This window comes from Triticum dicoccoides, chromosome 5B, assembly GCF_002162155.2.
Source record: "Triticum dicoccoides isolate Atlit2015 ecotype Zavitan chromosome 5B, WEW_v2.0, whole genome shotgun sequence".
Taxonomy (NCBI): Eukaryota; Viridiplantae; Streptophyta; class Magnoliopsida; order Poales; family Poaceae; genus Triticum; species Triticum dicoccoides.
The window spans coordinates 202,797,865-202,810,754 of record NC_041389.1 but is presented as its reverse complement, the minus strand read 5'-3'; the positions used below and the strand labels follow the sequence as shown (position 1 = coordinate 202,810,754).

General features: G+C 42.9%; 1 protein-coding gene across 5 annotated transcripts in view; it reads right to left on the bottom strand.

Annotated features, from left to right (window-relative positions):
- Positions 1 to 2,575, bottom strand: part of LOC119308079 (SAGA-associated factor 29 homolog A-like) — a 65,348-nt gene extending 62,773 nt beyond the window's left edge. The window contains exon 1 of one of the 5 annotated variants that reach the window (XM_037584192.1): positions 2,180 to 2,575. In XM_037584192.1, coding sequence (XP_037440089.1) covers positions 2,180 to 2,339 — 160 coding nt within the window. In that variant the 5' untranslated portion in view covers positions 2,340 to 2,575. The remainder of the gene's footprint in view (positions 1 to 2,179) is intronic. The other 4 variants (XM_037584190.1, XM_037584193.1, XM_037584194.1 and 1 more) reach the window with 4 other exon arrangements.
- Between the last annotated feature and the right edge of the window lie 10,315 nt (positions 2,576 to 12,890).

The window sequence follows — 12,890 nt, the reverse complement described above, 5'->3', positions numbered from 1 at the left end:
GAATTACCCCATCTATGATAAAGAATTGCATATTTTGAGTCTTGCAAGTTTGGCATCAGTACTTGCGCCTTAAGGAATTTGTTATCCATTCCGATCATGAACCGCTTAAGAACCTTAAGAGCCAAGCCAAACTAAACCGTCAACGTGCTAAATGGAGTGAATACATATAATATTTTCCTTATGTCATCATGTACAAGAAGGGTAAAGATGATGTTGTGGCGAATGCTCTTTCCCGCAAATGCATGTTGCTTCAAAGCTTGAGCGTAATGTCACTGGATTTGATCACATCAAAGTTTTTGCTAAGCCTTTTGCTCACTACCAAGGTGGCACTTGGTGGGAGCATACTATATGTGATGGATATCTTATGCGTGCTAACAAACTCTGTTTTCCTGAAAGTTCTTTATGTTTACTACTTTTGCAAGAATCACATGGCGGTGGACTCATGGGACATTTTGGACGTGACAAGACCTATGCCACGCTCTCCAACAACTTCTTTTGACAAAGGATGTTTCGAGACGTTGGGCGCTTTGTCCATCGTTGCATCACATGTCGGAAATCTAAGTCAAAAGCTCTTTCCCATGGTCTTTATACACCTTTGCCTATTCCACATGCACCTTGGGAAAGATGTTAGTATGGTCTTTGTGCTTGGGTTACCTAGAACTAAACATGGAAAGGCCTATCTTTGTTACTAAAAGGTTAGATGAAGAAAGAGCTTCTAAGCGAGGCTTTGGCTTTGGTTGTTGGCGTGAATTATCTTGTTAAGCTCTGCAAAGATGGTGAGCGTGAAGAAAGGACACTACCATCAAAGAAAGACAACTCTCAAATGGATTTGCTGGTCTATGATGATCAAGTAGAAGCATCCGTTCCACATAGGTGATCATTTTTCCAAAATGGCGCATTTCATTCCTTGCAATAAGAGCTATAATGCTTCAAATGTTGCAACTTATCAAATGACCACATTTATTGCTTATTTTGTGGTAGTTGATCATTTTTCCAAAATGGTGCATTTCATTCATTGGTTTGACCATTATCAGGATACTACAAACAAGCTAGTTGTCAATTCAGTTACAAGTGGAATGGATTGGGAGATTGAAGGGATAAGCAATTGACCAAGTAAACCAACAAGATGGGCCTAGATGCCTTAGTAAATGAGACAGTAAGGGGCAAAGTGATTATTGAATTCCATACTAGAGACTAGCAGGGAAATTACACGAATATTTGCCGATTGTTTTTACAAAACAAGCAACTTTAAATACCTGATTTTCTGTTCTTTCCTTACATGAATACTTCTGTAAGGCCATACCAGGAGAACTACTAATTTAGAACTCTTCTTTTCCATCACATTTTTTTCACAGAACTACTGAATCACATCATACAAGGTTACTAATCATGGAGTATACAAGATTTATTTAGCATTAAATGTTCTCGTTTTATGTACTATCACCTCTTTGTCATTAATTATAGTGCCACAACATCTTTTTGTGTGCTATGATACTACTCAATTAATACTTTAATCAGCAATTAATCAGCATTTCATCAGCAATTAGTGCTTACATTACAGATTTTAGTATCTTACAAAATGCCAACACAGGATTGTTAACTATACTTTTATGTTTATGTTGATGAATAGTATAGAGTTAAGCTAGATAACTTAATGCATGGTGTTTTTAAATAACTCTTCGAATTTATCTTGCTCCCCCTTCCTGGAAACGACCCCTTTGCCCACCTCTATGGCATCTAATGTTGCTCTTCGGCACGTGTTGACAAGAATTGTCATGGAGTAACTTTTACTTCTGTTGACACATAGTTCACAGCTCGAATGTTGACCCACCAACAAGAAAGCCCTCGCCAAGCAGTGGGGCATAACAAATCAATGAAGGCATAAATATATCAGTGAAGAAAGGGAAAAGGACAACGTATCTGAATATCTGATACACAAAGCCAAAAGAAAAACATTTCCAACATCCCAGAGTGAAGACAAGAGCCCTTCGTGCACAAATCTCGTACTCACATGCACGACAAATAAAATGCAATCAAGCAGCTAAGCATGTCGAACATACCACCAAAATTCGAAGTAACTAATACGAAGGAGCTCAAAATCCGTATCGAATCGACCTAAATGACAACCAGACAAATGACAGCATGGAAAAGGGGGACGAGCCTCGAGCAAATTGCTTACAGGAGATGATCTTCTTGTGGATCTTATTGATCTCGGTGGCCACATCGTCCTGCTCCTTCCGCAGCTGGTCCAGCTCCTTGGCCTTGTCCAGAAGGCCAGCGACGTCCCCTCCGGCCAAAGCCGCGCCGCCTCCCCCTCCGCCTCCGACCGACGACGACATATTCGGCTTGGATCCGATGGGAGAGCCCAGTCGACTTGGGGCCTGGCGCTTGGGGTTCTTTTTTCGAAAGTACTCCGTACTTCGCACACGATGCTTTGGTGAACGATACTGGAACGATGCCCAATAGAACCGGCTGGAGCTGATTAGCCTTGGCCTTTTTTTTACGTTTGCAGGCGTGCAGCCGTGGAGTGCGGCAGGAGAGGAGAATGGGGAGTGGGGGTCGTTTCCAGCGAGAGGCAAGACAATTAATGCGGTCGCTTCATGATTGATGGCGGGTTTGATACCGTTGCCGCGAGAGGCAAGGCAATTAATGGTCGCCAGTTCCAGTCGATTTTTGCGTGTTAGAGAGCATCCACAGGACTTGTCTAATTTGAACGTTCTGTGCAAAACTGGGTGTAGCTTAAATCATTAGGTTCGTTGTGATGAAACTAGCTTCTCAGGACGTCCTAGATTCCTGTATTTATTTCAAATTTTTCGCCCATGTTCATTCAGTATGAGGAGGTGTTTTCGTCAACTACAAGACGTATATGATGACTTCATTAATCTCAATATGTTATATCATGTTGTGCCAGCTCAGTATCTCAAAAGTACATATAGGTGTAGTGTCTATGATGCGTTTGTTTATATATGGTATGTATAAGCATATGTGTTTTTCTACTAGTTTCTAGGAAGATACCTGGCTAGGGGACAATCCGCTTGCGGTTCAGTACTCATCTTTGTATAATGTTGTGCGTAAGAAAGACGATACAGTTCAATCAGTCCTTGGTTCAACAACTCTGAACATCCAATCCAGGAGGGCCTTGATTGGCGATAAATAGATGGCGTGGCTCCATTTAGTTTGTAGGTTGACATCAACCTATCTCATACGCCTCACGTCTTTAAATGGAGACTAAATACTAATGGGTGTTTACTGTCAAGTCTATGTATGAAGATTTTATTAATACGAGCTTGTGCTCCGTAAAAAGCATATATGGAAAATCAAAGTACTTTTAAAGATTAAAAAATGTATGTGGTTTGTTCAGAGGGAGGTGATCCTCACCAAAGATAATTTGGCTAAACGAAATTGGAATGGATGTAAGAAGTGTTTTTTTATAAGGATGGCACAATTCAACATCTTTTTATTTCTTGCCCTTTCGCGGCTTTGATTTGGCGCACAGTTCATGTTGCATATATAATTTGCCACCACCAACAAGTATCCCAAATTTGTTTGGAAACTGGTTGGTTGGTATCAACAAAATACTTAATGGTCATATCCGTGTAGGGGTTTGTGCCTGACTTTGGGCAATTTAGAATTGTCGGAATGACCGTGTTTTAATAGGTCTTGCTCTATTAACTTTCTGCAGATTATCTTCAGAGCCACCGCATCGATCTGTATGTGGTCATCACTTCAGCGTGGGGACGCTAGGGGCTCATGGCCTTTGGGTGCAACCGTGTGCAGATGGTTTCACAGGGGTTATTCAACCGGTTTGGCTAGCATGTCACTAATATATTATGTGGTTAAGTCATGTAATCTTTCGTTTGTACCCACCATTTGTGGTGTTTTCCTTTCCTTTTTGTCGTTTTAGTTGATATACTATGTATGTTTCGGACCTATTTTCCTTTTAATAAAAATGGTTGTGTGCATAATGAGGATGCAGAGGTCGGGGTCTTTCCCCTTTTCGAAGAAAAAGAAAAAAAAATAAGCATATGTCTTTGTGCGTATTATATAGGGTATGTATAAGCATCTGTGTTTGTAGTATCATTAAGAAAATGTCCATGGACAGCGTCCACTCGCTCCTCATATGCCTGTTTCCATAGCCGTCTCTCTCATATGCAAAACCTAACATCCATACAATCTCATGCAACATAAAACAACACACATACTTCATAGCTCAACACACGTAGTTCAAAGGACATAGGATAGGAGAATCATACATGTCATCACACTACCAAATTTTGGCATGTTCTACTATCTATGGATATGGAGGAAGTCCAACCGCGTCTGCTTTTGCTCTTGATATTTCCCTTTCCTTGTCCTTTTCGGCGTAGCGATCGAAGACGCAATACGGGTCGAGGAGGATATGCTCGTTGCCTGAGCTGTACGCACCGGCATCCTAGCCTCCTCTTGGGGGGGGGGGGCAGGCCGGTGAGGGTACGGACTACCCAGGTTTCCTCCATTGCGAGGGGCATGCACTGTTTGGGCTTGCCGCTTCATCATGATGCGAGCACGGTCGACCTCCTTTCCCATGTCCTCTACGGGCTTGTCTGACACGGCGCAGTGTGACTCGGCCTCCGCGGCGCGGCACGCCTTCGCCTCTCATGGCGGGCATGCCCCAGCCTCGGCCCCGGGTTTCCTCACGGATTCGGACCTCAACGCACCGGAATGAGAAGCCAACGCAGGGATTGCGCAGCCAGCCCGAAGCTGTCTGTTTGCATGCATGTACCTTGAGCCGCTCGTCGCTTCCGGATCCATCGTGGTCATGCGCTTCATGCCATTAGCACCATTGAATCCCAACCACATTTGAGTGGAGGCAATGGATTCCCGCTGGAGTGACTCCGATGGCGAAGCTTGGATTTTCTCACAGGACTGGACGAGAACTAGCCTGATGGCTAACTCATCCTCATCTCTGCATATCCAATCAACGAATCCAGAGGTGTCAGACTCGGATCCAGTGTCCGCCTTGCCAGAGTAGGTCGGAGATCACCAGAGAGGAGTTAGGGTGGCAGAGCGAAGTGGAAGTGGAGTGGTAAATGGCTAGGGTTTGGTCTAAGATGCGAATAGGACGATATATTTGTAGGGTCGGGGTGGACCGGTCTAGTGTGGCGGCACCATCCAGGCTGCCACATATCTGCCTCACATATGGATTGTGTTTGGAGGGGTGCCAAAATGGTCGGATGTTTGGGATGGGTATAAATTGTCCACTTGGGTACCAATTTCGTGACTAGGATGTGTGAAGGGATCAATATGGTTGACTAAAAGGGCGGGTGAATAGGCGACCAATAATTTTTAGCCCCTTTTTACAAATTTTAGCTTCAGCAAGAAAGTAGGTTGTCTATATATGCAACTAGGTGAACAACCTATACGATAAACAACACAACAACAAGTGCAAGCACAAAGTAAACTGATGACCCACAAGTATAGGGGATCAATTGTATTCCTTTCGATAAGTAAGAGTGTCAAACCCAACGAGGAGCAGAAGGAAATGACAAGTTGTTTTCAACAAGGTAATTTCTGCAAGCACTGAAATAATCGGTAACAGGTAGTTTGATAGCAAGATAATTTGTAACAAGTAACAAGTAACAATAGTAACAATAAGTGTAGCAAGGTAGCTTCATTCTTTTGATGGCAAAGGACAAGCCGGTACGGTCTCAGATAATAAGCAAAGCGTTCTCGAGGGCACACGGGAATTTCATCTAATCACTTCCATCATGTTGGTCTGATTCGCGTTCGCTACTTTGATAATTTGATATGTGGGTGGACCGATGCTTGGGTTAAACATATGGTTACCTGAACAAGCCTCCCACTTATGATTACCCCCCTCGCAAGCATCCGCAACTATGAGAAAAGTATTAAGATAAAATCTAACCATAACATTAAACATATTGATCCAAATCAGCCCCTTACGAAATAGCGCATAAACTAGGGTTTAAGCTTCTGTCACTCTAGCAACCCATCATCTAATAACTACCTCACAATACATTCCCTTAGGGCCTAAGATGGTGAAGTGTCATGTAGTCGATGTTCACATAACACCACTAAGGGAATCACAACATACATATCATTAAAATATCGAACAAATATCAAATTGACATGATTACTTGCAACATGACTTCTCCCGTGGCCTCAAGAACAAAGGTAACTACTCACAAATAATATTCATGCTCAAGATCATAGGGGTATTAAATAGCATATTCCACCAAATAAACCATATAGCATCAACTGCGAGATGTAATCAACACTACTAGTCACCCACAGGTACCAATCTGAGGTTCCGATACAAAGATTGACCACATGAAATGAACTAGGGTTTGAGATGAGATGGTGTTTGTTGAAGATGTTGATGAAGATTGGCCCACAAAGATGAGAGGGTTGTTGGTGATGATGGTGGCTTCGATTTCCCCCTCCGAGAGGAAAGTTCCCCCGGCAGAATCGCTCCTTTGGAGGGCAAAAGTGCTCCTGCCCAAGTTCCACCTCGAGACGGTGGCGCTCCGTCCCGAAAGTCCTCTGCTTATTTTATTTTCTAGGTCAAATAGGCTTATATACCAGAAGATGGGCACCGGAGGTGGGCTGGGCTGCCCACCACCCACTAGGGCGCGCTTGGGGGACCTAGCACGCCCTCGTGTTTCGTGGGCACCTGACAACCCCCCTTTGATAACTATTTTCTCTAGTATATTTTATTTATTGAAAAATAATTCTCCATAAAATTTCAGCTCATTTCGAGAAGTGCAGAATAGGTAACTCTGACATAGCTTTTTCAGGTTCAGATTCCAGCTGTCGGCATTCTCCCTCTTTGTGTAAACCTTGCATATTATGAGAGAAAAGACATTAGAATTACTCCATAAAGTGTTATTAAGCATAAAAACATTATAAATAACAGTATAAAAACATGATGCAAAATGGACGTATCAACTCCCCCAAGTTTAGACCTCGCTTGTCCTCAAGAAAAAGCTGATATCGAAAATCATGTCCACATGCTTAGAGAGAGAGAGGTGTCGATAAAAACAAAATATGGACATAGTAGCATCATGCATATTATTATAATAGCAACAAACTTAATCATAAAACTTCATCATATAACTTCTCATGAACAAGTAAAAATTCATCACAACATTGAAGTAGAAAGCATAAACTTTATTGAAAACTAACAAACTATGTTCTCAAACAACTTTGCAACTACAATTCATCATATTTTCAGGAAGGGTCTCCTATCGGAGCCTTTTGGTAAGTCCACATACTCAACCATCATTTACTCTTATATGATTGCTAATACTCACAACATATATATGAGCAAAAAGTTTCAATCGGACACATAGAAAGATAGGGGCTTATAGTTTCGCCTCCCAACTTATTCACCTTAAGGGTGATGTCAACAATAATAACGCATGCTCACTCATATCCAACTGGGTATATGTGCCTAGATCTTTCCTCACCACATGATGCTCGCCAAATAGAAAAATAAAAATAATAAAGAAGAACACTTTGACTCTTGCATAAAAGTAAATGCATAAAAGTAAAAGATAGGCCCTTCGCAAAGGGAAGTAGAGGTTGTCATGTGCTTTTTGGTTTTGTATGCACAATCTCTTAATGCAAAGGAACATCACATCATATTGCCCCTTATGATAGCAACCTTTATTATGCAGTCCGTCGCTTTTATTACTTTGTCATCACAAGTTCCTACAATGCTTATTTTCCCTTACACTAAATGATCAAACACATTTAGGAGCATTTTTATTGCCTTTTTGCATCAATGACAACTTACTTGAAGGATATTCTCAATCCCAAGGTACATATGGTGGACTCTCAAAACATTGATTTGGGTTTAAGGGTTTTGGATGCACAAGTAGTATCTCTACTTAGTGCGAATTTTTGGCTAGCAAAGATATTGCAAAGCACCATGTTGAAGGATCTATGACCATATAACTTCTATGTGAATATTAACAAACATAAATCATTATGTTGTCTTCCTTGTTCAACATCAACAATTTTGGCATAAGATATTTAGTGGGGGCTCACAATCATAAAAGATGTCCAAGATAGTATATTTGCATGTGAATCTTGACTAATTCTATGTTTGTCAACTTCCAATAAATTTTACCACTTATACTTTTCCTTATGTGATGTCATTACTTACCATGAGATTAGCATATGTTCTTCTCATTATTTCTTTTATTTTGATTGAAACAGAAAAGTAAAGAAGCAAAGAAACTCAAACTAAACTTTATTATATAACTCTCACTTGATTATATAGATAGATAGATCACGAAACTAGCACTCGAAAATAGATCATACTAAACTTTTATTCAACTAAATCACGAAATAGCTAAGGATCAAACTAAGATAGGTAAAGGAAATAAAAGTGATGGTGATACGATACCGAGGCATCTCCCCCAATCTTGGCACAAGCCAAGGGGGTATCTCCGACTTCCATGGCAGTGGATCACCATCATAAGAGGAAGCATAAGTCTCCTGAGTCCTGCAACTGGCAGCTAAACTCATACCTTTAAATCTTGCCTCGTACTCAAAGACTTGATTTTGAAGATCATAGATTTGGCTTTGCAGAAAATTGATTTGCTCGTTGAATATGAAGACGATGTCCTTCATCGATCGGTCATCCACCTTGTGATCACAAGTGAATTTCATGATCATGAGGTGATTTGCGCTGAGTCCATGCTCCACCATTCCTTGGCACTTGGAGATCTCCTGCTCCATCGCCTCGAGCCTGGCCTCCACGCTTCCCGTCTTCTTGGGCCCCTGAACATCCCGGATGTGGAGCACCCCCTCACGCATCTCGATGGCTTGAGGGTGCTTCATCACCTCTGACAAGTAGGGATTGATTACCCTCTCGAAGAACTTGTCCTTGAAGGAGCTTGGTGCGGCCATGGCAATCTAGATCTGTCAGAAAAATAGCACGAAACAAGAACAGATGATTTCTTCGCGATACGGTGGTCAAATCATCCCGAGAAGTGATGCAAATTGGACGTGTCATAAACACAAAATAAAAGCTTGCACAAAGTAAAGGCACGAAGCAATTGCAAGTGGGGTCGATGGAGACGAGGATGTGTTGCCAAAGTTCCCTCTTTTGGGAGAGGTACGTCTCCGTTGGAGAGGTGAGGAGGCACATGAAGGAAATATGCCCTAGAGGCAATAATAAAGTTATTATTTATTTCCTTATATCATGATAAATGTTTATTATTCATGCTAGAATTGTATTAACCGGAAACATGATACATGTGTGAATACATAGACAAACATATAGTCACTAGTATGCCTCTACTTGACTAGCTCATTAATCAAAGATGGTTATGTTTCCTAACCATAGACATGTGTTGTCATTTGATTAATGAGGTCACATCATTAGGAGAATAGTGTGATTGACATGACCCATCCCGTTAGCTTAGTACTTGATCGTTTAGTATTCTGCTATTGCTTTCTTCATGACTTATACATGTTCCTGTAACTATGAGAATTATGCAACTCCCGTTTACCGGAGGAACACTTTGGGTACTACCAAATGTCACAACGTAACTGGGTGATTATAAAGGAGTACTACAGGTGTCTCCAAAGGTACATGTTGAGTTGGCGTATTTCGAGATTAGGTTTTGTCACTCCGATTGTCGGAGAGGTATCTCTGGGCCCTCTCGGTAATACTCATCACTTAAGCCTTGCAAGCATTATAACTAATAAGTTAGTTATGAGATGACGTATTACAGAACGAGTAAAGAGACTTGCCGGTAACGAGATTGAACTAGGTATTGGATACCGACGATCAAATCTCGGGCAAGTAACATACCGATGACAAAGGGAACAACGTATGTTGTTATGCGGTTTGACCGACAAAGATCTTCGTAGAATATGTAGGAACCAATATGGGAATCCAGGTCCCGCTATTGGTTATTGACCGAGAATGGTTTTAGGTCATGTCTACATAGTTCTCGAACCCGTAGGGTCCGCACGCTTAACGTTTCGATGACAGTTTTATTATGAGTTTTAAGTTTTGATGTACCGAAGTTTGTTCGGAGTCCCGGATGTGATCACGGACATGACGAGGAGTCTCGAAATGGTCGAGACATAAAGATTGATATATTGGACGACTATATTCGGACACCGGAAAGGTTCCGGGTGATTTCGGAGAAAACCGGAGTGCCGGGGGGGTTACCGGAAACCCCCGGGAGAGTATTGGGCCTATGGGCCTTAGGGGAAAGGAGAGAGGGGCGGCCAGCATGGGCCACGCGCCCCCTCCCCCCTCTGGTCCGAATTGGACTAGGAGGGGGGGCGGCGGCCCCCCTTTCCTTCCCCCTCTCCCCCTTCCTTCCCCTTCCTAGTAGGAGTAGGAAAGGAGGAGTCCTACTCCTACTAGGAGGAGGATTCCTCCTCCCTTGGCGCGCCCAAAGGGGCCGGCCGGCCTCCCCCCTCCTCCTTTATATACGAGGGCAGGGGGCACCCCATAGACACACAAGTTGATCTACGGATTGTTCCTTAGCCGTGTGCGGTGCCCCCTTCCACCATATTCCACCTCGGTCATATCGTCGCGAAGCTTAGGCGAAGCACTGCGCCGGTAGAACATCAACATCGTCACCATGCCGTCGTGCTGACGGAACTCATCTCCGGAGCTCGGCTGGATCGGAGGCCGGAGATCGTCATCGAGCTGAACGTGTGCTGAACTCGGAGGCCCCGTACGTTCGGTGCTTGGATCGGTCGGATCGTGAAGACGTACGACTACATCAACCGCGTTGTTATAACACTTCCGCTAACGGTCTATGAGGGTACGTGGACATGCACTCTCCCCTCTCGTTGCTATGCCATCAACATGATCTTGCGTGTGCGTAGGAATTTTTTTGAAATTACTACGAAACCCAACAGTGGCATCCGAGCCTAGGTTTTATGCATTGATGTTATATGCACGAGTAGAACACAAGTGAGTTGTGGGCGATACAAGTCATACTGCTTACCAGCATGTCATACTTTGGTTCGGCGGTATTGTGAGATGAAGCGGCCCGGACCGACATTACGCGTACGCTTACGCGAGACTGGTTTCACCGCTACGAGCACTCGTGCTTAAAGGTGACTGGCGGGTGTCTGTCTCTCTCACTTTAGCTGAATCGAGTGTGGCTACGCCCGGTCCTTGCGAAGGTTAAAACAGGACCAACTTGACAAACTATCGTTGTGGTTTTTGATGCGTAGGTAAGAACGGTTCTTGCTAAGCCCGTAGCAGCCACGTAAAATTTGCAACAACAAAGTAGAGGACGTCTAACTTGTTTTTGCAGGGCATGCTGTGATGTGATATGGCCAAGACGTGATGCTATATTTTATTGTATGAGATGATCATGTTTTGTAACCGAAGTTATCGGCAACTGGCAGGAGCCATATGGTTGTCGCTTTATTGTATGAAATGCAAACGGCCTGTAATTGCTTTACTTTATCACTAAGCGGTAGCAATAGTCGTAGAAGCAATAGATGGCGTAGACGACAACGATGCTACGATGGAGATCAAGGTGTCGCGCCGGTGACGATGGTGATCATGACGGTGCTTCGAAGATGGAGATCACAAGCACAAGATGATGATGGCCATATCATATCACTTATATTGATTGCATGTGATGTTTATCCTTTATGCATCTTATCTTGCTTTGATTGACGGTAGCATTTTAAGATGATCTCTCACTAATTATCAAGAAGTGTTCTCCCTGAGTATGCACCGTTGCGAAAGTTCTTCGTGCTGAGACACCACGTGATGATATGGTGTGATAGGCTCTACGTTCAAATACAACGGGTGCAAAACAGTTGCACACGCGGAATACTCAGGTTATACTTGACGAGCCTAGCATATACAGATATGGCCTCGGAACACGGAGACCGAAAGGTCGAGCGTGAATCATATAGTAGATATGATCAACATAGCGATGTTCACCATTGAAACTACTCCATCTCACGTGATGATCGGACATGGTTTGGTTGATTTGGATCACGTAATCACTTAGATGACTAGAGAGATGTCTGTCTAAGTGGGAGTTCTTAAGTAATATGATTAATTGAACTTAAATTGATCATGAACTTAGTACCTGATAGTATCTTGCTTGTCTATGTTTGTTTGTAGATAGATGGCTCGTGCTGTTGTTCCGTTGAATTTTAATGCGTTCCTTGAGAAAGCAAAGTTGAAAGATGATGGTAGCAATTACACGGACTGGGTCCGTAACCTGAGGATTATCCTCATTGCTGCACAGAAAAGTTACGTCCTGGAAGCACCGCTGGGTGCCAGGCCTGCTGCTGATGCAACTGACGATGTTAAGAACGTCTGGCAGAGCAAAGCTGATGACTACTCTATAGTTCAGTGTGCCATGCTTTACGGCTTAGAACCGGGCCTTCAACGACGTTTTGAACGTCATGGAGCATATGAGATGTTCCAGGAGTTGAAGTTAATATTTCAAGCAAATGCCCGGATTGAGAGATATGAAGTCTCCAATAAGTTCTATAGCTGCAAGATGGAGTAGAATAGTTCTGTCAGTGAACATATACTCAAAATGTCTGGGTATAATAATCACTTGATTCAACTGGGAGTTAATCTTCCTGATGATAGTGTCATTGACAGAATTCTTCAATCACTGCCACCAAGCTACAAGAGCTTTGTGATGAACTATAATATGCAAGGGATGAACAAGACTATTCCCGAGCTCTTCGCAATGCTAAAAGCCGCGGAGGTAGAAATCAAAAAGGAGCATCAAGTGTTGATGGTTAACAAGACCACCAGTTTCAAGAAAAAGGGCAAAGGGAAGAAGAAGGGGAACTTCAAAAAGAACAGCAAGAAAGTTGCTGCTCAAGAGAAGAAACCCAAGTCTGGACCTAAGCCTGAAACT